We start from the raw sequence: 24,704 nt of genomic DNA, 5'->3' as shown, positions 1-24,704 counted from the left end.
TTTAAGAAATTATCATAATACATTGGTTTATTACAAGACTTTAATTAAAAAAAAAAACTCAACAAAAATATATAATCAAGCATTTTATATAATGCATACATTCTTATTATCTGCAGATAAGATAAATACCAGAAGGTAAAAGTAGATATTGCTTCTCTTTGGCAAGTCACCAATATTATCCTCTGCAGAAACACAGAACATTATTTAAAAAAAAAAAAAAAGTCTTAAAATAGTTGTCCCTTAATACAAACAAAATATCTACCAATAATACAGTAGAGGGATATTTCAAATTGACTAAAATGTATAATACTTTATAGCACAGGGGTGAGGTGGCAAGCTGTTTTTTACATTAAGGCTCACAGCAGTATTTAGGAAAGAAAATGATACGCTTTTAAGTTATATTCTGTTTTTTTCTTTCTTCTTCTTTTTTAATAGTGTCACATTCAAACTCCTCCTCTCAGATACCATCCCTAAAGAAAACAAAATCCTTTTCCATACACAAAAACTGTTTCACTTGTAGGTCAGTCTGAAATACACATCCCTCCAACCAAATTCATTGTGTATGAGGCAATTCAGCCTCAATACTCAATATTTATCATCTAACTCAGTATCCCAAAATTAAAAAAACAAAAAAAAGCTTTCTACTTTACAGCAAAAATACTTTTGTAGCTCTATGGAAGCAATATATACAGGTTTGAACTAAAAATTAAAAAAGCAAAGGAAGGGTCCATTTAACACATAGCAGCTTATGTCTAAATATATACATGTATGTATATGTTTTCACAGTTAATCTTAAAAAATTTACATGTATGTTCAGAATTTCTCCTACAGTCTATAAATAATATTTTAGAAGCTCAAATTATGAAAATGTAGCACATAATGTATCAAATTAAATAATTCTTTCAAACCTTTAAAAACAGATATTTGAAGTCACTAAAGCTTGAGATTTGTAAAGTATATTCTGTCAATTTCTAGTACTAGGAAAGACAGTCATCTAAATACGATAGGAAAGAAACTCCAAAAGTTTGGAAGGAATTGGCAGCTCCTGGACTTCTTGGGTGGACATCACTCTTCGGATTGACATTCGACATAAATGTTGAAGGCTAGGAACTTGCCTTGGTGTAGCCCAAAAATATACACTTCCATCTTGTGTCCTAAACAGAAACAAACAAAAAAAGCATAAATTCAGTCACCCAAGTATATGTATTGCATATGTCCCTAGAGCTCAAACAACTACCATTTGAGGTTGTATATACTGAATCACAAATGACACCTTAAAACCTAATTAAGAACCAACCAATCATGTACTCAAATGACAAGGCAATAACTGTAGTATAAAAAGCATTTATGGGGCTGAGGTTGTGACTCAGTGGTAGAGCACTCACCTAGCACGTGCAAGGCCTACATAAAATTAAGTAAGTAAAATAAAGGTATTGTTTCCAACTACAACTAAAAAATAAATAAATATATATATATATATATTAAAAAAGGCATTTAGATCCAGGCACAGTGGCACACATCTGTAATCCCAGTGGCACGAGTGGCTCAGGCAGGAGAATCACCAGTTCAAAACCAGCCTCAGCAAGAGCAAGGTGCTAAGCAACTCAGTGAGGCCCTGTCTCTAAAAAAATACTAAAAAGAGCTGGTGAGGGGCTGGGGCTGAGGCTGAGTGGCAAAGTGCTTGCCTCCCATATGTGAGGCACTGGGTTCGATCCTCAGCACCACATGAAAATAAATAAAAAACAAACAATAAAAAAGATGAAAAACAAAAATATCAAAAAAATAAAAATATAAAGGGATAGTGATGTGGCTCAGTTGTCAGTGCCCCTGAGTTCAATCCCCAGTAACAAACAAAGCATTTACGGGAGATTTACTGACAACAAACTACTGGCTGTTCTACCTAAAAGCCACCTTAGCTTGCATCACCTCCACTTTTGTGGTACCGGCAATTGAACCCAGGGGCACTTTATCACTGGGCTTTATATCCATCCTTTTATTTTTTTGAGTCAAGGTCTCAGTTGCCGAGACTGGCCTCAATTTGCAATCCTCCTGCTTCAGCTTCCCCAGTCACTGGGATTACATACAGTGTGATGCTATGTCAACCCTTTTTTTTTTTGGTGATACTGAGGCTCAAACCCAAGGCCTTACACATGCTACGCAAGTACTTTACCACAAAGAGTTACATAATCAGCTCTTATTTGCCTTTTTAAGAAAAGAGAAATACATATTTACCCAGCAGCTAAAACACTGCCATCAGTAGAAAAGGCACAGCAAAGACCATTGCTCAGAGGTGCGATCTGTACTGGATAATCCTCATCAATTCTCCAGAATCTCACCATTCTAGAAGGAAAATGTGTTATGTAATGAGTATCTAGTAGAAAATTCAAGGTAAAAGAAAACTTAAAATTCAGAGAGAAATGTCATTGCATCACATGTAACAAAACACATACACAAATCACACCAATGGGCAATAATAAAATATTTTATGACCTCTAAGAGTTGATGATCTTGATCGACTCCAAAGAGACTACACTGCATGGCTGCCTTCCCATCCCAGTATTGAGACTTGTAATGTTTACAACATCACAAGCTTTTCTCCTTACTTTCTCAGACTCTAAACGTAATCAGAATCTGTTTTAATGCCTTTCCAAGTAAAGCCTTTTCACTCAGGTAGAGTTTGTCTAGAAATACAGCAGAGAACTACATTCAGAATCTGAGTAAACAGGAAAACAATGGTTGTTGGTAAGAACTCCTCTCGTTATGTTTGTTAACATTCTGCAAAGATAATGATTAGCTTTATGACATGCTATGAAAAAACTACTCAAAGCTACATCCATGAACTCTACATTAATAAACCGTAAGAAAATGGAAAGGCTGTGACTAGTTTCTGCTTATCAATAAGTAGCATATCCTTTTCATGTGACATTTCATCTTCTAGCCTAAATAGCAGTGGATACAAATTATTGCTTTTACTATTTTACTTTAGAAATTTCCTTTTGCTTCACCCTTTATAAGATATTACTTTAAGGGAAAAAAAAAAAAACCTCTGTGAACTGAGCTAAAAGCTGATTAAAAATCTGCCTGGTTTGTCTCATCAAACAAGGAACAAGAAAGGCATGCATTATCATTAGTTTACATGGATACTGTTTATAGATAATATGACCAATATTCTTTTATGACTTGAGTGTTTTCATGAAGTAGATGAATGAAAGGAAATATTTAAGAAGTAATAGAAAGTTAAGCTGTAATTCACACACTTACTTATCATCAGCAAGGCTTGCAATGTGCAGTCCATCATGACTAAAAGATACAGCTCGTACCCATCGGTCATTTGCTCCTCCAGCAAATATTGGAGTAGGTGGGGGAAACAGGTGCCTAAAGTCAAATACATGTTTTCAGTGGCTATCACAGAAACTTCAAGCAACAAAACTGCCAAGGTACAAAGTACATACAAGCTTTAAAGTAGCCTTAATAAATACAACTGAGAAGACTGAGTAGAGCTGATATAGCTGAATTAAATGAAAGAGAACCTGAAACAATTACTAATCTTTTTTTCCATAATATGGTTTAAAACACTACAATTAAAGCCCAACTTTGGTTCTGGCTATTTTTCCCTAACACAAAAACTCTAGGGGCTGGGGTTATAGTTCAGTTGGTAGAGTGCTTGCCTAGCAAGCACAAGGCCCTGGGTTCAATCCCCAGCAACACACACACACACACCAAAAAAAAAAAAAAAAACACTATAATTATCATTTCTACAGAGTTGGGTACTGTTAAATAGGAAGACCTATATCATGAGAGCCAAACTTATTTTGGGAATTTATATTTAAAGCTCTGCATTATTCAAAAAAGTTTAAACAGCAAAATTTTAATTTATGACAGACTAATTTTATATTTCATATATTAGCAATTCAAATTATTCACATTAACATTTTAAAAACTATAGTGATAACTACCAATGGACTACACACTAAATAGTTCATGCTCAACCTACCCAAATTCCATCAGAATGTCTCCCTTATGTGGATCCCAGATATATACTCGAGTATCATAAGATGCAGTAGCCAGTAATGCTCCATCAGGAGAAAAGTCACAAGCTACAACATCATGGTGATGTCCTTCTAGTTTCCGAATCATGGTATATTTATCCATATTCCAAAGGAAAACCTGCAATAAAAAGACAAATATTATAGCTTCATTCAGACACACAGAGGACAAAATGATACATCTTAAACTAAAACTGCTAAATTTAATTATATTAAACATTATAAATTATGAGTAATTTAAAGAATATGCTCAGTGTCATAGATTAAAAATCAATCTTTAAGTTAATTAAAGCAGACATGCAAAATTCTATTTCAAATGTTTCTGTTAAATGTTAATTAAAAAAATAAGCCTAAGCATAAAAATAAAGGCAATGCAATTTAACCACAAAGTTACTGAAATTCACTTATTTAAAAAATTAACTAAAATATACAGAAATAAATAGGGTTAAATACTACCAACCCTTTCTTTTATTTTTTTTTCCAGAAACTACCAAATTTTTAAAAAATATACAGACAGAAAACGTAAGGTTAACAAATTGTTACTCCATTGGCATCTCCCTTTGAGATAATCACTTGTTTACAATAGGCTTGGGTCACCAACGTGAGCCTAGGAAGAGAAACAGATACTGCAAGCAAAGAGAATTTTCACAGCCAAATGAAATTTCTTTGGCAAACAACAAGAATGTTAAACCACATTACAACATGAAAATGCTATTTTATGAAAATAATATAATTACAACAACTGTGTGAATTAAGATTTACCAATCTTACTTTTCCCAAACCGACTACTATCATTAGTTATTTTCAATACAAAACAGTTAAATTACTTAAGAACAAGTTCACATACACTTTAGATTTTAAACATCAGTAGTTAAGACTGTGCAGAATAGCTCTAAATTGGATTCTAATGTTTACTTCAGCTTGTCATATTAAGCATAAGTTTGGAGACTTTATAACATCCTAATAAGACAATCTCTCCTCCTTTTGGAGTAAAGCAATCCTTTTTACTACTTTTTTTCTGCACAGACAAAGACATTACTCCAAAGGAAAGTAAGTACAATTTTAAATTGCATTAAATACTTAAGGTATCTCTAGCATCTTAAAGAATTCCAAAAAAATAGAGAAACTATCCAAAAGCCAATTACTTTACATTAAATTGGTTTCACTTGTCAGACTCCTCTTTTCACCATACTGGAAGATCAATTTACTCAAAGGAGTCAGTAAATTTCACTGTGGGGAAGATTACTTTAAAAAAGGAAAAAGAAAGAAAGAAAAGCAGAAAGTGGACATCGACCAGCACCTGTGTACGTACAGTACACCTTGCAGCCGAATGCAAGGTTACTTCATCCTATGGTAAAGGTCGCCCCCAGCCCGGTAGCCAGAGATGCCACTCTTTCTGCCCAGCTAACACCATTGTGCGCCTGTGTGCGAGTGGTGCCAGCATAACCTCAATCACACCAATATTGCTGCCACCACCTGTGACAGGGAAAGCAAGAAGCATATGGAAAACACACAGCCTAAAATAGCAATGTAAACATCTAGCTTTGTTCTTCTATGATTTTTAAAAGAACTGCGCATTTTGTTCTAATTTGCAACTATCATTTTAACAAATCTCTTGGCTAATAAAAATGCATTTTAACTAGCCTCCAGCCCCCCATTAATTCAGAGTCTACTGATTTCGTCACATGTATTTGGACTTCAACCATTTCATAAATATAGCTATTAAGATCTCTTTAGCTATACTAACTCAGAGGTGGTGGTAAACAACTAGAACAGATCATTATAAAGAAGCATACCCTTCTGAAGAGTCATGTAACTTAAAACTGTCTATAGATATGCTACATAAGACAGACAATATCAAATTGCTTCTATAATTCACTAAAGGATTATTTTTATTTGAGTGCGGTTTTTATTATTATTTTTTTCGTTATTATGTTTTTTAAGTAACTTTTTTTTTCAGTTAAATGTCCAGGACCAGCTGGGACTCAAAACTTTAAAAATAGCAAACTGGACAAAAAAATAGAACAACAGAGAAGAAAATTATTAGCAAGAAAATGCCTTAAGATATGGACTAGCTCTCTTCTATAGCATAAAAAATTTCCTAAATCTTAAGAAAAATAAACTTGACATACCCCTCATTTCATAAATATCTCTAAGAGCAATCCAACTTCTCACTTCACAATAATTAACTTTTAAAACTTTAATTTAATTTCCTTCAAATTCTCCCCATGATGAAATAAAATATTGAAGATATTCATGACACCGAGCACAGACTTAACAGCTTACTTAGATTTAAAATGATTATGCACACATTATTATAATCCAATTCACAATGAATGTACAAGAACTTTGACACATACTGCTTTACTGGCTCCAACTGAACACAGCATAGAAGAGTCAGGAGAGAATGCACAGCTGTACACCCAGTTCTGATGTCCTCTCAATACTTTCATCATGTTTCCTGAACAAAAAGAAGTATCTATGTCAACCCTAGAATGCACTTCAAATGAACAGCATTTCAAAAATGGCAGTAAATCACAGTATCACAAACTTGTACAGCTGAAAGCAATGTATACATAACAGAAGTTAGTAATATATACTGTCACTTATTTTTATAAATTAAATTTTACTAAAGTATAATCTTGCACATTTGTTTATGTTGTGCTATTGAGATAGGAATTCAGAATGAAGAGAGAAAAATACTGACTCTCACAAGCCACTAAGATGCAGAAAGCTGTTATATATCTTAAGCAACAGATGGCCCATGCCAGGCAAGTGCAGGGAAAACTGGCACGAAATTGGGCACCCTAGCTCCACCTCCAGCCTGGCCCCTGACACATCCCTTCTGTAAATATTGGAACCCCAGCAAAAGGCAGGGCTTCTCTCTCAAAATAGCCCACATTCTCCCTTCAATTTATAACTACCTTCCTAAATAAACTGTCTGTCTCATGCTGAAATTCTTTTTCTGTCACATATGCCAAGAACCCTGGTGGACCCGAGTTGAATTCCCCCTCTTCTCTGAGAACTACTAGGACCCTTCTCCAGAGACATCTCTCCTCCTGTTACATTACTACAGCAGAGACAGCATGATCCACAAACCAAAAATATTTACTGTCCAATCCTTTAATGTCTGTGACCCTTCATCTGTAAAATATAAAATTCTTTTAGTCCGGTTTCCCTGTTCTACAAATGAAAGGATTGAACACACCAAGTTTAAAAGACATCTTCAAAATGCCTTTCATCCCTTTATTTTGAATAACCTACATTCCACTCCAAAGTCCTTGCTTATATTATACCTGCAGCACACAGCTATATGGTCATATAGTTTTATTTCTGTTCCTCAACAGCTGAGCAATTAGAATTGATAAAATGTAGGAGGTACTTCATGATATGGTAATGTCAGCATATTTTATCATGGAATGGTTACTATCCATCAGCTGGAGTGGCTCTAAATCTGAGGGGTTTGTTTCCTACTACATTCTCAATTTAAACTCTATTATTCTTAGGTAAGTTTGTCACTTCCCGCCTGAATCTGTTAAGAGCACCAGCAGATTCTATTAAAATAAAAGTTTTTTGTTTGTTTGTTTAAAATGTATTTTCATGGGCTGAGGATGTACTCAGTGCAAGAGTGTCTGCCTAGCAAGTAAGAGGCCCTGGGTTCAACCCCCAGCACCACACAAAACCATGTGTACTCATGCTGAAATTATGGGGCTAAGAAGAGGTAGCCACTCCAAAACTTTGTAGGCATCACAAATACAAGCTTTAGAAAATGCTGGGTACTTGACACCACATACCTTTTTATTATGTTTGAGGATAAAATATTTTGACTTTTTAATAAAATAATTTTTTTAAAATAGTTTTTTAAGTTGTCAATGGACCTTCATTTTGTTTATTTATATGCAGTGCTGAGAATTGAACTCAGGACCTCACACATGCTAGACAAGGGCTCTACCACTGAGCCACAACCCCAGCTCATAATTTCTTTCTTATCCTATGCTTTATTTAGTGTTATAAATTCTGGTATGTAAATCATGTTCTAATCTGAAATTTTTTTAGATTATTAAATTTGTTGCTTCATGGTCTACTTTTCACTAAGCAATGTAGGATATTAATAACCCTCCCTGAAATAAAAGGAAATAACTAACACAGACCTGTTATGTATAACCCTAAAATGATCCAGATTTTGTCTTCAAAATAGTTGATATAGATCTGTGTGGTTAGTTTCTAAATAGTATCAGAGTATTCACTTATCGTAACTGCTGGCTCCTATTCTGGCTCACATTTATGTTTCTTTGATGTTTACAGGAAAGAGACCAAAGAGTAAATAGAGAAAAGGAAACTTTGATCAGATACCATTTTTAAAGCTGAATGCCCCCAATGTTCCCAATATCTTTCAATAGCAATATCAAAACACTATCATTTTTCATATCCTGAAATAAAGACATACCATCATCTTTCAGGTCCCACACTCGAAGAGTTTTATCTCTTGAAGCTGACACTAGGATCAAGCTCCCATCTGGAGCAAAAGTTAAATCTCTGACCACTTCAGTATGGTCTACCAAATTAAGGAGGAGTTTTCCTAAATGTGATGGGAGGGAAAAAAAGACAATATTAATACATTTTATCAGCTTCCACTTTTGAAAAACAGGTTGCTAACTACTTTGAAAATATGAATAGAAATTCTTGAGACATCTCCTTGGTTTACCAAGTATTAAATATTTATTTGTTAGTACTATTATTGTTACCTGTAAGAAATAGCTACTTATAGTGTTTCAAAATGGATCATTCTCAGGATAATCAAGCCAAACTTTATTAGAATAATTAAAAGGGAATTCCCAAAATCTAAGCAAATTTCTGGATCAAGTTAATTTAATAAAAAGGAAGGTCTCTGCAGGTAGCCATGGTGGCACACCCTTGTAATTCCAGCCAATTTGGGAAGCTGAGGAAAGAAAAATCATAAATTTGAGGCCAGGGCTGGGGATATAGCTCAGCTGGTAGACTGCTTGCCTTGCATGCTCAAGGCCCTGGGTTCAATCCCCAGCACTACCAAAAAAGAAAAACCACAAGACAAATTTGAGGCCAGCCTTGGCAACTTCCCTGTCTCCCTAATAATAATAAAAAGGACTAAGGAACTGAAGATGTAGCTCAGTGAGAGAGTGCTCTGGGCTTAATCACCAGTAGTGGGGGTGGGGTGGGGGTAGAGACCAGACAAAATATTATCATCACTTTGTAAATCTTTGTATAATTTTTTAAAAATTTTTTATTATTTATTTTTTAGTTGTAATTGGAGACCTTTATTTTATTTATTTATATGTGGTGCTAAGGATCAAACCCAGGGCCTCACATGTCCTAGGCGAGCACTCTATTGCTGAGCCACAACCCCAGCACTGTATGGTATAATTTTAAAATACAAAATCACTTTTCCTTTGTTTGTATTTGTTTGCCTTTTGATTACTAATGGACTATCAAACTCTCCAAAAGATATATTATTCCACAATCTTAATTTTAGAACACAGTGGGAAAATGTATTTTACTTATCTATTCTTGTTAATGGTTTTGTTTTCTAGAATTTCTAGAAAATCTATGTGCTTACTTACACTGAATTTTTTTCAATAACTCAAATTTTGTTTCATTATCCCCATTCAATGTTAGAATCACTTGCTGTGTTCCAAGATATGCCCTGCTTTAATCTGCATTTTTAAATTCTTTTACATTCCTGAGCACATAATATATTCCAGAAACTGTTCTAGGTAATGAACAAAACATTTCTTTTTAATTGTCCAAAGAACTTAACTTCTCAACCTACCTGCTTAGACTTTAGATAAACAGTCACTAAAACTTTTCAAGGGTTAGATAATGATTGTTAAAACCTGATTTGCCTTGAAAGCTTCTAAACTGTCATTGAGAAAGTATGTAAGAAAACACCTTGCTATTTGAGTCATGAACTAAATTACTAGTATATAAATGATAATTAACTAAACACTCCCTAGACATGTCCTTTCTATTGTAATATTCTCTCTCTCTTTTTTTTTTTTTTTTTTTTGTGTGGTGCTAGGGATTGAACCCAGGGCCTTGTGCATGTGAAGCAAACACTCTACCAACTGAGCTATATCCCCAGCCCCCTATTGCAATATTCTCTGAGGAATTATGGACCAATGTGAACTCCACAGTTTTCCTAAATTAAAACCATGAGCTGAGGATGCTATTCAGGGCAATTATAAAATACTCATAACATAAATTCTTGCTTATTAATGCCTCTGAGTAGTGCCCTGCATCATAAAATAATCAAGTTTGCTTTTAAAACTATGGATCCAAAAAAATTAAAAAATTTAAAAAAAGATAGCACATCACACACACACACAAAAAAAAACACTATGAATCCATACCTGTATATACATCCCATATTTTGATACGACCATTGTTTAATCCTGTTGCAAGGAGTAGCTGATCTTGTCCAAATTTGAATCGATGCCATTCTATATTTACACAGCGGCTCTGTTTTTCTGGAACTGAAGACCCAAAAGCAAGACTCCAGACTATATCTCCACAGTCTATAATATGTTCACGAGGCTTATTTTTCTGACCACCATCACTATTTTGTCTTGGCAATCTTAAACTGCTTGAATTAGTAACATTCTTGGTGCCATGCAAGAGACTGAAGGAAAAGCCAGAATAAAACTGAATTATTATTTACTCCAACCTCCCATAGATATCAATTATAAGTGTTTGTTAAAATAACTTCAATATTGACTATGCTGATAATGATTCACAACAGAATCCTATACATAGGAAGAGGGAAAGTTGTTATTTGAACTACAAGGGAATGACTGAGTAAATTCAGATCATTAATATAAATGCTCAGTGGCTAAGGAAAAGTTCAATAATAAAGCAATTTATAACTCATTTGCCTCCCAAATTTTCCTCAAAACCGCTATCTCAACTGGGACTCCCTTAACCTAATAGCAGAAGTATAAACAAACAAAAAAATTCAAGTAATTTAACCCATTAAGTTCCAAGTTTTCCATTATGTGACTATTTTAACAAAAGTGACACAGGTACATTAACAGAGTTTGAAAACTGTAATCTAGAGAAAATATATCCTATATATATAGTTCACATATTTTTTTTAAAATGCTCTAATCTTTCACCTAGTATTTTTCTCAAAAGGGTAGAACACTAAAAACATTATTTCAAAAGTTATCATAAGTGGTACATGTTGCACAACTTAAGTTTTTAATAGGTATTCCATACCTGCGACAATGGAACTTAAGATATTATTAAGTCAATATTAGAAAACTACCTTAGCAAAACCCAAACACCTCAAACCATAATCATCAGTTTCCCATTCCTTTAGGCTTAAAGTAATATGTAATAAGGGTATTAATGAATGTAACCATGATGGCTTATTAGACCCAAAAGGCAGGAAAAGATCAAATTTAGTATGATAGTTAAAAAAAATTTTTTTCAACAAATATACAAACACAAGCCCAACAGAGGTATCATAAGTACATTTAAAAGTAAAGACATAAATATTCTACAATGTATAACTAAGGCCAGACAATTCTTCACATAGCCTAAGATTAAAACACATTTATAACACTGTCTATAAAAAATATCAATGAATATCAAAAAATATCAAAATGTTTTTATTATTCTACATTAAGAGAGAAAAGATACAAAAAAGAAAAAAGAATCTTACAAGTTTTTAAGGCTCTGGGACCACGGAACAAGCTTTACTGTACGATGTCCTTGTGACCAAGCAAAATATGAACCATCTGGAGCAAAAGCAACAGTCCAATTTTCACGACCACATTTCTTGTCAAAAGGAGCTGCTGGAGCTAAAAGTTCACCTATAGTACGGGATCTCACTAAAAAGAAAGAACATAAGATGTCATTTATGATCAACAATGAATTTGAGTCTACTTTCACATGACTTTGGGATTCACTGATTTTTTTCCCCCCTTTGGTGCTGGGGATTGAACCCAGGGCCTTGTGCATGCAAGACAAGCACATCACCTGAGCTATATCCCCAGCCCTTCTTTTTCTTTTAGACAGGCATAGGGAAATCTGCTGTTCACCCACCAAGCAGAAGTATTTTTCAGTGTGAAATGCCCTTAAAAATAACTATTGTTCAGTTTTGATAAAGTGATTGTCCTAAAATTTCCCAGTGCCAGGTTTCCCCCTGAACTCCAGAAAGTTTCAACGAAGCCATGCGCAATGGTACATGCCTGTCACCTATAAACTTTGGAAGGCTGAGCAAAGAAAATCACAAATTCAAGGCCAGCCTGGAACAACCCAGGAAGACTCTGTCTCAAATCAATCAATCAATCAATCAATAAAAATACTGAGGGTATAGCTCAGTGGGAGAGTACCCCTGGGTTCAATATCTGACACTACAAAAAAAAATTTTTTTTCCAATGAAAGTAACTGATCAAGTAATAATGTAGTGATCAATTCAGGCTAGCGATTACTTAAGATCTCAATTTTATATTGTATTTTGATTTCATCAAGTTACTAACATTTAAATTGCAAAATATTATTAAAAGTTACTTTACAAAAAAAAAAAGTTACTTTACAAGATAATTATCTTCCAAATTATGTTTTCTAGCATTCAAGAACCACAAATTGCCAGGGGTGATGGTGTATGCCTGTAATCCCAGAGGCTCAGAAGGCTGAGGCAGGAGGATTACAAGCTCAATGCCAGCCTCAGAAATTTAGTGAGGCCCTAAGCAACTCTAAATAAAATATAAAAAAGGGCTGGGGATGTAGCTCAGGGGTAGAGCCTAGCATGTGGGGGAGGAGGCATTATATACACTAGTGATTCTCAAATAGTGATCCTCAAGAAACTTCCTAATGGGCCTCAAAGTGACATAAAAATGTTATTGTTTTGGTTTTTAAATAGAGGTGAGCCAGGCACGGTAGTCCCACAGCTCGGGAGGCTGAGACAGGAGGATCAAGAGTTCAAAACCATGGACTGGGGTTGTGACTCGGCGGTAGAGCGCTCGCCTTGCACGTGTGAGACCCTGGGTTCGATCCTCAGCACCACATAAAAATAAATAAGTGAAATAAAAGTACTGTGTCCAACTACAACTAAAAAATAAATATTTTTTAAAAAAGAGTTCAAAACCAGCCTCAGCAAAAGCATAAGGCCCTAAGCAACTCAGTGTGACTCAGTCTCTAAATCAAATACAAAATAGGACTGAGGATGTGGTCAAGTGCCCAAGTTCAATCCCAAGTACCAAAACAAAATACACACACAAAACACACACACACACACACACACAAGCGAAAAATTTTATACATTTTTAATTTCGTTAACATTACTTAAGTTTTGCATATGTAACAGAAGCTGGCATCCAAGGATAATATCACTTCCACATTTAACAAAAAGGCAGATAAACATGATTCTATTGCAGTGTATTCATGCAAACTCAGCTGAAATTTCCTCAATTTTGGAAAAGGACTTTCTTTCTTGGCATGATACCAATACTGTATTGGATTTGTCTTGTTTCCAAATTTTACCATTTTTCCTGTTTTCTTATAGGCTGATTGTCTGGTCAACTCTACAGCATACTGCAATGTGTTTTTATATGATTTTGGCTTAAACATTCCAACAGCTGAACTTTAATATAATCTTATATACTGCAGATCAACTAAACACCACTTATAGCTGTGTATTATGGCACACACCTATAATTCCAGCCACTCAAGAGGGCTGAGGCCAACCTCAGCAATTTAGCAAAACCCTTCCTCAAAAAACAACAAAAACAAAACACAAAGACTGGGGACATAGCTTGGTAATAAAGCGCCCCCAATCAATCCCCAGCACCAAAACCACTAATACTCCTGTAGTTAGAACAGATACATGTGCACAAATGTTCAGTGGCACTTCCAATCTGAATGTGTGCTTCATCAATAGCTAGTATAGCACCTGACACAGGAGTTCAGTAAATATTTACTGAACAAATATGAAAGCACATGTATAAACTCTGGTTCTTAAGTGATTTAAATGTTCCCTGCCCAATTTCCTAGACACATTAACAAATCAGTAGGATTATTCTATTTTTGTTGTAGCGAGATTATCAGAAATTTTTTCTTTTTCTTTCTTCCTTTTTTTTTTCTTTTGAAACCAAGGGTACTTAAACCACACCCCCAGTCCTTTTTTATTTTTTTATTTTAAGACAGGGTCTCACTAAGTTGCTGTGGATGGCTTTTAACTAGAGATTTCTCCTGCCTTGAGGCCCTCTGGAGTTGCTGGAATAGGGGCGTGTGCCTCCAAGTCTGGCAGAAATGTTTCTTTTTCTTTTTAAATATTTTTAAATTTATTGATGGACTTTTTATTTATTTGTTTATATGTGGTGCTGAGAATTGAACCCAGTGCCTCACACCTGCTAGGCAAGTGATCTACCACTGAGCCACAGCCACAGCTCTGAAATTTTTCTTTTTAATGACTCAAGTCTTCCTTCTACCCACTCCATCCAGTTCTGATTCTGACCTAAGAGAATAAACCTAAAACCCTGATCCCAAATGACATACATGACATACAAAATACAGACATGAGTCTTATTCATCAGGATGAAATTTCTAGTTTCAATCATTCCTTTGATTAGTTTCAAATCCATTCTTCATTTAATTTCATCAGTTTTCTGGATTAAATTCCAGCTGATAGTGGCCCTCATTAAAAATAGAACCAAAAACTACATACCATACCTCAGGTATGGTTTATTTATTTTTAAATATTTATGTTTTAGTTACAGGCAGACACAATGTCTTTATTTTACTTTATGTGATGCTGAGGATTGAACCCAGTGCCCAACACATGCTAGGTGCATGCTCTACGTCCGAGCCACAACCTCAGCCCCCTCAGGTGTGGTTTAATCAAGGTAATGAAGCCCCCCACTTACTCCATCTGTATTTATAGAGCATAAGATGACATTAATTATACTGGCAGTCACTGGACCTTCTTAATAGAAAATTCACATAGTGGTAATACTCAGACGTTTGCAGAAAGATTTTTTAAATACACAAATGACTTTAGGAAGGGCATGCTGTTCCAGGTTTTCTTATATTTTTCTAAGCTCATAGTCTTACATGGTCATTTCACTAGGTCCTTTCTTTACATGCCTGACCTCTGAATTTGCAATTTCTGCCTAATTTTTTTTTTAAATCAACTTTCTGTGTAACCAAACCAATCTTTTAAAAGCCATACATTTTAGGAGAAAAAAAGCCAACTTTACAAATAAGGGATGCAAGTTTTAAAATTCAACTGAAAATATGGAATCATTATCTTTAAAAGAGAAAGTCCCCAGTTAAACTAAATTTCCCACACAAGATTCATTTTTTTAGGGCTGGGGATGTGGCTCAAGCGGTAGCGTGCTCGCCTGGCATGTGTGCGGCCCGGGTTCGATCCTCAGCACCACATACAAACAAAGATGTTGTGTCTGCCAAAAACTAAAAAATAAATATTAAAAAAATTCTCTCTTAAAAAAAAAAAAAGATTCATTTTTTTAGGCCATGTTTTAAAGTCATTCTATTTTTTTTCTTTTGGCCATAATCATGAACTCCATTGTATAAAGAATGGTAGTAGAGTGTGGGGTGCACAGCTGTGATCCTAACACCTTGGGAGTCTGAGGCAGGAGGATCACAAGTTCAAAGCCAGCCTCAGCAACTTGGCAAAATCTTGTCTCAAAATAAAAAATAGGGCTGGGGCTGTAGCTCAGTGGTATAGCGCCGCTTCACATGTGTGAGGCACTGGGTTCAATCCTCAGCACCACATAAAAATAAAGATATGGTGTCACCTACAACTAAAAAATTTTTTTAAATAAATAAAATTTAAAAAGACTGAACATGTGGCTCAGTGGTTAAATACCCCTGGGTACAATTCCTGCTACACACACACACAAAAAAAAAAAAAAAATGAAAGAAAGAAAAAATTAAAAAAAAAAAAAGATAAAAAGTGGTAATAAATTGAAAAATGGAAAAAATGGCTCAAATAGTAAATCCCATGAAATAATAAGCTAATTTATTCTCAAACATACAGAAACTCAAGAAATTGTGCCATTATAAAAACTGCCACCATACATGAGATTTCATAAGGCTGAGGCAGGAGGATTCCAAGTTCAAGGCCAGCCTGAACAACTAAGGGAGATCCTATCTTAAAACAAAAAGAAAGACTGGGGATGTATCTCAGGGGTAAAGCACCCACCCTGAGTTGGATCCTCAGTATCCACCAACCCACAAAACTGTCAAATAAATGTGTGACACTGTAAAATAATACTTCATTTCTTGCCAGTTAAGAGATATATAAAATGATCTCTGCACTTTAATCAAATAATTTAAGCACTTAGATAGTTAACCAGTACAATATTATAAACCTATTACAAGGTTCATACTAAAGTGCACTGGGAAAAAATTTGTATTGCCTGGAACTGTTTAATGTTGGCATCCTAAGAAACATCATTAAAATTTTTTTTTTTTTAGTTGTAGATGGACACAAAATGCCTTTATTTAATTTTATTTATTTATTTATTTGATGCTGAGAATCAGACCCGGTGTCTCATGACTGCTAGGCAAGAGCTCTACCACTGAACTACAACCTCAGCCTGAATAATATCATTTAATGACCTTGTATATGGGAAAAGCTGCATGCTATGAATAATCCACCATAAGACAGAACCCTACATTAGTAATATCTGTAGAGTAGTAACATATGAGTCACCACTGAACCAAGCAAACCAGATATAGCTCCTTCTTCACATTCCTCCCTACAATTTCATAACCAAAAAGGGAAGATCTGTGGTAATACCTTGTGAAAGATGGCAGCAGTTCAAGGCAGTTAAGCCCCAGTCATACAGAATTCTTCAATCATTCATGGAATTTTGCCTCTACTTTCGGTATGTACTTAAGAAGCCAAACTTGGTATAGCTACAATTAGTACCCCAGAAGCCAAAAATACAGTGGTATATGCCTGTTATCCTAGCCACTCACGAGACTGAGGCAGAAAGACCACAAATTTGAGACCAGACTCAGCAATTTAGCAATACCCTGTTTCAAAATAAAAAAATAAATAAATAAAGGGCTGGAGATGTAGCTCAGTGGGAAGACACCCTGGGTTCAATCACTAGTACCACCAAAAAAAAAAAAAAACAAGGAAGCTTCGAATTTTATTCACAGATATAAAACTACACAGGGCTGGGGTTATGGCTCAGTGGTAGAATGCTTGCCTAGTGTGTGTGAGGCACTGGGCTCCATCCTCAGGACCCACATAAAAATAATGAAAAATAAAGGTATTGTGTCCATCTACAACAACAACAAAAAATATTTAACCTTGTATCCAAATGATACTTCAAAAAAGGAAGAAAAAAGTCAGGAACAGTACCACATGCCTGTAATCCCAGCTACTGAGGAGACTGAGGCAGGAAGATGGCAAGTGCCTTGGCAACTTAGTAACACCCTGTCTCAAAATTTAAAAATAAATGAAAGGGTTGGAGGTATTGCTCAGTGGTAGAGTGCCACTGGGTTCAGTCCTCAGTACTGTAAAAACCAAAAAACAAGCAACTAGGTTTTTTTTAAAGCTTAGAAAAGTCTAAAATTCTAGATATTTGGCACAAAGCTAGTAGGAACTTTTTGAGACACAAAAATGCAAAAGGAAAAAAAAAGTTTAATTAATAAGGGCTACTTAAAGCTGGGGTTGTAGCTCAGTGGCGCTGGTCTTGCATGTGTGAGGCACTGGGTTCGATCCTCAGCACCACATAAAAAATAAATAATTTTTCAAAAAGGGGGGGCTACTTAAGCCAGGCATAGTGGCTCAGGCCTGTAACCCCAGCAGCTCCAGAGGATGAAGCAGAAGAATCACAAGTTCAAGGCCAGCCTCAGCAACTTAGTGAGACCCTGTCTCAAAATATAAAAATAAAAAAAGCTGGGAATGTGACTCAGTGGTAAAGCACCCCTGGGTTCAATCCTCAGTTCGGCTCCCCCCAAAAAAGTGCTACTTAATGGATGGTTCTACTTATGCAGATATGCTAAGCAGCTGTCTTCATTCCTTAGGAAACAGAAAAGTTTTAAAAATGGACTATAAAGATGATGTAAAATACATAAATATGAAAGGCAGATCACTCATGTGTCGTATTATGGTGAAGCAGAGGGGGAAGAAAACCACAGAACTGATTATAAGAATTTTTCAGGTCAAAACATACTTATTATAGTCTTAACATACAGTTTAAATTAAAACAGGGCAAAAATTTAGTGTTTTCAATATCTTCAAGTTATTAAAAACCAGGGTTAAAATCACCTCCCAATCAGCCATTCAACCTTATTATCCCCCTAAGAGAACAAAAAGTTCAAAATTCTATAATAGGATTCTTTTGATATAGAAATTTACAGACACAAAGGATAGCTAAAGGACATTTTAGCTACTTGAGCTTCTCTCCTTCTCTAGAAATAACTCCTCCAAGTATTTTGTAAAGAAGTACACTTACTTCAAGAGCAGGAAATGCAAAGACTCTCTGCTCAGTGGCCACTGCCAATTTTTATTAACACTGTAAAGTAAGTTCAGTGTCTACTAAGCATTTCAGTCAATGTAAGGCAACCAAACAGCCACAAAAGTTGTTTCATGTATTTTAAGAGAACTTAAATAATGTTAAATACTTTAAAGGAAGCCACTAGGTAGGTCTGGACCACAACCTTCAATACCCATTTCCCCCGGCTTCAGCTTGGCAGTGAGATAGTAGGGACAAAGGGTAAATGCATTCCTCAGCCTTGGTTTACAGCCTGAGAGCCATTAAAAGATTCCATCTTAACTCAGTTTGTGCATTTGTCTACACTCAAAGAGCGCAAAGTGTATCAGCCATGGTGCTTTCACTTAATTCATTCTTATCACAGGGCAAAGACGCTTCCAATTAACATTCCTAAACCCCTACCCCTACAAGTAACCAATAAAACTAGTTCCTTTCTTTTGTTCTAGTGAGCCACAGCCTGACACTTTCTGGTCAGAGCTGTACCTCCCTTCCCAACAAGAGTCCCTAATAAAGGCTTTTTTTTTTTTTTTTTGCCTAATAAAGGCTTTGCCTGTATATTCGTACTAGCGGGACTCGATTTTATTTCTATGATCAAGTCAAAATTCCCAGTGTTCAGCATCAGCAGGGCCATTAGGCTAGTTTTTAGAAAGCCTTTCCAGACTTTGCTCTTCTGTTCAATAGTCTTTCTTCCGTCACTCCACTCCACTCTGCTTCTCCCATATGTATTTGAAAGATAATTCTGAAAAAGTCTCCTGCATCGCTTTCGTTAAGATCACATCACTTTTTAAAATATTGCGTTCTCCAGGCTGTTGGCACCTCTTCAGGCACCTTTCTCATTAAAGAGCAGTTGGCATATAGAATCCTCTCCCTTTCACTGCAGGTCAGAACATACAAGTTTACTTTTTTCCCCATCGTGAACCTAAGAGTTCCTGAAACGCCATCAACCCATGAGATTAACGTTCCCCTGACCATTTGATGCTCAAGCCCTGAGCCCTGAGCCTCCCAGTTAAGTGACCTGCGCCAATTTCGATGAACGAACTGGGGTCCCGGAGGTGAGTTCCCGCCTGAGTCACACAATAAGCCGGAGTTCTGCTCGAGGTTTGCCCGGGGCTCGCCCGCACGCGCCCAGGCTCCGCTCCACAGTCCAGCCCCTCCGCGCCCGCTCAGCAGGCGCCACATCTATGCCAGGTCCCATTTGCCCCTCGGCGATCACCCACCCGCGAGGCCACTTCCTCCTCTTCGCTCAAGAGCTTGTCCCCAGCTAGCTCACTCGAGCTCTTCCCTCGGACTCTGAGTCGCTTCCTCTGAAACCTCCTTTGGAGATTCCCTACTTCTCCTCAGCTCCCGCGCACGCACCCACCGTCCCATTCCTCACCGATCTCTTTCTCGTTGACCCTCGGGGGAAAGCTGGCCATCTATGGGGAACCGTCTGATTCCGGGGATACGATGCAGATGCAACGACAGAGAAGGGAAAGGCGAACGCTGAGGGGCGTGATGCGAGCTCGTTCCCTCCCGAGTCCGGGAACTGAGGGGTGGAGCGGGGGCGGCCGCTTCGGCTTCTGCTGGCTGCCCCGGGAAAGCACCGGAAGGCTCGGACCAAACTACGGAGTCTAACAGAGACAAAAGACCCTTGTGCTCTGGCTCCCGCCTACAGATGATAACAGTAACCTCGACGCGGTCGACGCAAACGAGACACTGAGACAAGATGGCGGGCGGCACGGGTGATATCTGGGAGGCGGGGGCGTGGTCCGGCGACGTCAGCGCCATCGGCTCCTCCTCCAGACGCACGGGACGTGACGGCCCGGGCCTGGAGCGTGCGGGCGTTGTCTGGAGCCGAGGTGTAGGGTGGGGTCAGAAGAGTGCGGAGGCGGAGGAGCAGAAAGCTGAAAAGTGTCCTCCCGACTGGCTCTAACCTGCCATTTATAAGTCGACGTGCCTTTGGAAAAGGCAAGCCAATTGTGTAATTCATATTAACCCGCAGCTTAAAGATTGCTTGGAATTTAATCTGGCAGAGCCGAAAGAACAAAAAAGACATTTAAATTTTTAATTCAATTTTGCAACCTCCCTAACCCGCCATGTGCTGGGGAACTGGAGGTTGCATTGATGAAAGAGGATGAGAATTCACTTGTTTGTGCTCAACCTGTCCCGCTCCGACTGTGCTGATCTGAGCCAACCGGTTTTGGAAGGTCCGAGGTGGCAGGGAGTAGGGAACCGGGAAGAGATTGCGCCTCACTGCGGGCCCTCGCTGGGCTGCCTTTGTTTGACCAGCCCCAGTAGTCAGGCCTGCAGCAGAGCTGGTGGTCAGAGTCACTGCCGCTGGCCAAGGCAGAGCACTCTTTCTGGGCCTCTGAGAGTTATCTAATGAATACCACATCAGAGCTGATAAAGGTGTCTACTAGATACCAAGCTTTTTCCGGTTTATGGTGACATATTTGCATTTTGATGACCCTAGTGCGTACTCAAAACCTTTTTTCCAAAGGAGGGCATATAAGGCTGGGAATTTCAAATATGCGGCAGATACTCTTGGGAGAAGGAGTTGTATAGCCTAACTCCTTTGAGACATCGCAAATGACAACATGTAGTACAAGTCTACTTGTTCTTTGTGTGAGTGTATAATTCTTCAAATAGTGAGATGTTTAATTTCACTACCTTACCCCATCCCACCCCTTACTGGGAGTAGAACCCAGGGCAACTTTACCCCTGAACTGCATCCCCAACCCTTTTTAATTTTATTTTGAAACATGAGCTCAAGAAATTGCCCAGGCTGGCCTAGAAATTGTGATCCTTCTGCCTCAGCCTCCAGAGTAGATGATATTACAGGAGAGTGCCATCAGGCTCTGTGTGTGTGTGTGTGTGTGTGTGTGTGTGTGTGTGTGTGAGAGAGAGAGAGAGAGAGAGAGACAGACTTTGTTATCTTCAGTCAACACATTTATTGAGACCTTATTCTGGAGCTAGTTTCTCTAGGTTATTCAGAGTAGAACAAAAGAAAAAAATTAATGCAGTCCCAATTAAGAATTTTAACCTATTTACTTGTCCTGTACCATACAAGTTCATGGAAAATACCAACTCTCAAGTTTCTAGTAGTGAATTATTTTGATGACTTTTTTACAGTTGTTTAATTCCCACTTTACTTGCCAGAATACTTCCTGACCATTTGCTCAACCAGCTAAGTACCAGAGTGCAATGAAAAACAATTTTATGATTTGTATACTCATTGGTGAGAATATCTAACATTTTGGGGGTGTCTGTGTTACATGTTAGGCACTCTGCCACAAAAGTGCTTTTATGGATTAATCCATTTAATGCTCCCAACCGTAAGAATAATATATTATTGGTCATATTCACATTTCATAGACACTAAATTGAGAACTGTTAAAAAACTAGTGACAGATGCTAGATTTGAGCCCAGACTTGTGTAACTGCCCTTCTTGCATGCTACCTTATTTCTCATCAATGAAATCTTTTTTTTTAAATATTTATTTATTTAGTTAGTTTTTAGCGGACACAACATCTTTATTTGTATGTGGCTGAGGATCGAACCCAGGCTGCACACATGCCAGGCTAGCGCGCTACCACTTGAGCCACATTCCCAGACCCTCATCAATGAAATCTAATCTGAAAAGCAAACATATATTTGGCCTTTCATTTCTGTTTGTTATTTTAATGTCATGTTGGAGTTCTTCATAGTTCTGTCCTTGGCTCACAACTTCTCTTGTCAGTTCAACTACCAGCTCTATGTGGACATGCTCAAGTCCAGACCTGAGTTCACTTGTGCTTAAAATTTACATATTTACCGTTAAGGATTAGCTCAGTGATAGAGTGCTTCTCTAGCATTGGTATAATACTAGGTTCCATCCCCAACACCTTTAAAAAAAAAAATTACAAGCAAGCACAGTGGCACAACCTGTAATCACAGCTGCTCAGGAGGTTGAGGCAGGAAGATTGCAAGTTCAAGGCCAGCCTGGGCAATTTAGTAAGATCTAAATTTAAAAAATTAAAAGGGTTAGGGATGTGGCTCAGTGGTAGGGTGTCTGTGGGTTCAATCCCCAGTATCACTAAGGAAAAAAAAATCACATATCTAAACATAATAAATGTCAACATGACAAAATTGAGCACATCATCTCTCCCAAACCTGTTCTACCTTTTATATTTCCTACTCCAGTGAAGATGCCCACACAATCACTGAAGCCAGAGGGCCAAGTCAGATGCCCCATTCTCCCTCCACCCCATGTGGAATCAATCAATCCACAAGTCCCACCAATATTTTTTCATTAACTATTCTGGAGTGTAGTCTTTGTTTCAGCTGAGCTGCACTGTTATGTTAAGGTCTTGTCATTTCATTTCTCTTAAAAATCCCTTATAACCCCACACTCTGAAAAAAAACAGCATTGATATCTTTGTGTGTTTCCTTCTACTTTAAAAAATGTACAATTATGTCATGTCCTTGGACAAATTTTTTAAACTCCCCGGGGTTTATTTAATCTTCTCATCTATAAAATAGGGCAAGTAATAAACAGCTACTTCAGTTTTAAAGACTACTACTATATTTACAACAGAGCCTTACTATAAGCATTATAAATAATCCCAGCTAACTGCAACATTGAAAGATTAAAATCTAGTATAAAATAGGGGGTTGGTAAAGAGCCATAAGAATTAAATGTATATAATGTAAATATATCATTAAATGTATGTGTAATCCAAATAACAAGTATGGCTAGGGGTATAGCCCAGTGGAAGACTGTGTTCATACAGAGACCCGAGGTTCCATCCCCAGCACCAAAAAATAATAGTAAGTAAACATTCTTCAAAGTATTCATTTCAAAAACAAAGCTGAGCCAGCATGGTGGCACACATTGTATAATCCCAGCGACCAGGGAGGCTGAGGCAAGGGAATCCCAAATTCAAAGCCAGCCTTAGCAACTTAGTGAGACTGTAACAGGGGTTCACTTGATGCTTTGACTATATCCCTTGTGGCTTTGAAATTTACATGTTTTTTTTCTTTTTCCCAACCTTTTTCTCCCTGATCTTCTTTTCACTAACTGGCTCCTTCCTGATCCTCTCCTTCCTGATCCTCTCCTTCCTGATCTCTTCTCACTAATCTCATTTTCTCTGAATCACCTCTTTTAAAATCCCCCTCTTCCTGCTGATGGACAGTGTTGGTAAAGATGGCGCCCGGAGTGCTTCTCTTCTGGGAGCTCAAGAGTGTTGGTAAAGATGGCCCCCCGAGCAGGAGCACTTCTCTTCTGAGAGCTCAGGTCCATGACGCACTGAATGGCGCACGAACCGTCACCTCCAGTCCCTGTGAATGGCTCGAACTTTGAATGGCGCACCTCCAATCCCTGAAGTGGCGTGAACTCTCGGCCAATGAAGAAGTAACAGCCCACTAGCCTTGCTCCTCCTCATCCTGTGTTAAGCCCATAAATATCAATACCCTATTCGTGTTTGTTCTCTTACTCTCTCTTCCTCTCACCCTCTCTCTCTCCTCTCTTACTCTCCCCCTCCCTTACTCTTACTCTGTCTTACTCTCTCTTCTCTCTCCCCACCTCCTCTCTCTCCCTTCCCCCTCTCCTCTCTCTCTCCCCCTCTCTCTTCTCTCTCTCTACTCCCTTCTCTTCTGTGTCTGGCCTCTATGGTCCTGTTAATAAAATCTCAGACAGGTAAATGGTTGTTTTGGTTTGTTGAGTTTATGGAGCTTTTCCATCGTCCTTTACAGGCAGAATCACAGCCTGTGGAACAGGAGTGTCCTGTGTTTCTCCTTTGCTAGCAAAGCAATAAAGCTTCTTTTTCCCTTTTTCTCAAAACTCATTATTGGGATGGCATCGGAGACAAGGACTGAGCTTTTGGCAACAAGACCCTGTCTTTAAATTTTTAAAAAAGGCGGGTAGGGCTGAGAATGTGGCTCAGTGCCCCTCAATTCAATCCCCAGTTTAAAAAAAAAAATGACTCAAACACTAAAAACTCATTCTTTTGAATCTCATTCTTGAATTATTCAGAAAATATTGCTGCTGTGTGGTTAGTTTTGTTGCTAAGGCCAATTTTTTTGTGTGTACTGAGGGTTGGACACAGGGCCTACAGCATGCAAAGCAAGCACTATTTACTCTACCACCCAGCTACACCCCAATAAGGCTGATTTATCTGTAAC

The 24,704-nt window shown here is 37.5% G+C and overlaps 1 protein-coding gene across 1 annotated transcript; it reads right to left on the bottom strand.

The window, feature by feature from the left end:
* On the bottom strand, window positions 1-20,272 carry Wsb1 (WD repeat and SOCS box containing 1). Its single transcript, XM_046424008.2, has 9 exons — window positions 19,938-20,272; window positions 11,746-11,914; window positions 10,433-10,701; window positions 8,494-8,625; window positions 6,407-6,507; window positions 3,995-4,167; window positions 3,262-3,375; window positions 2,233-2,340; window positions 1-1,154 (listed from the first exon to the last, which is right to left on the bottom strand). Exons 1-9 carry the CDS (start codon window positions 19,975-19,977, stop codon window positions 995-997), a joined length of 1,266 nt encoding a protein of 421 aa, XP_046279964.1. The 5' UTR covers window positions 19,978-20,272; the 3' UTR covers window positions 1-994.
* Window positions 20,273-24,704: the final 4,432 nt, after the last annotated feature.

The sequence above is a fragment of the Marmota monax genome, unplaced genomic scaffold, assembly GCF_021218885.2.
Source record: "Marmota monax isolate L192 unplaced genomic scaffold, Marmota_monax_Labrador192_F-V1.1 WCK01_AAM20220418_F8-fsc00296, whole genome shotgun sequence".
Taxonomy (NCBI): Eukaryota; Metazoa; Chordata; class Mammalia; order Rodentia; family Sciuridae; genus Marmota; species Marmota monax.
Note: the sequence above shows the minus strand (reverse complement) of the source record. Positions and strands in the feature narration are given on the sequence as shown.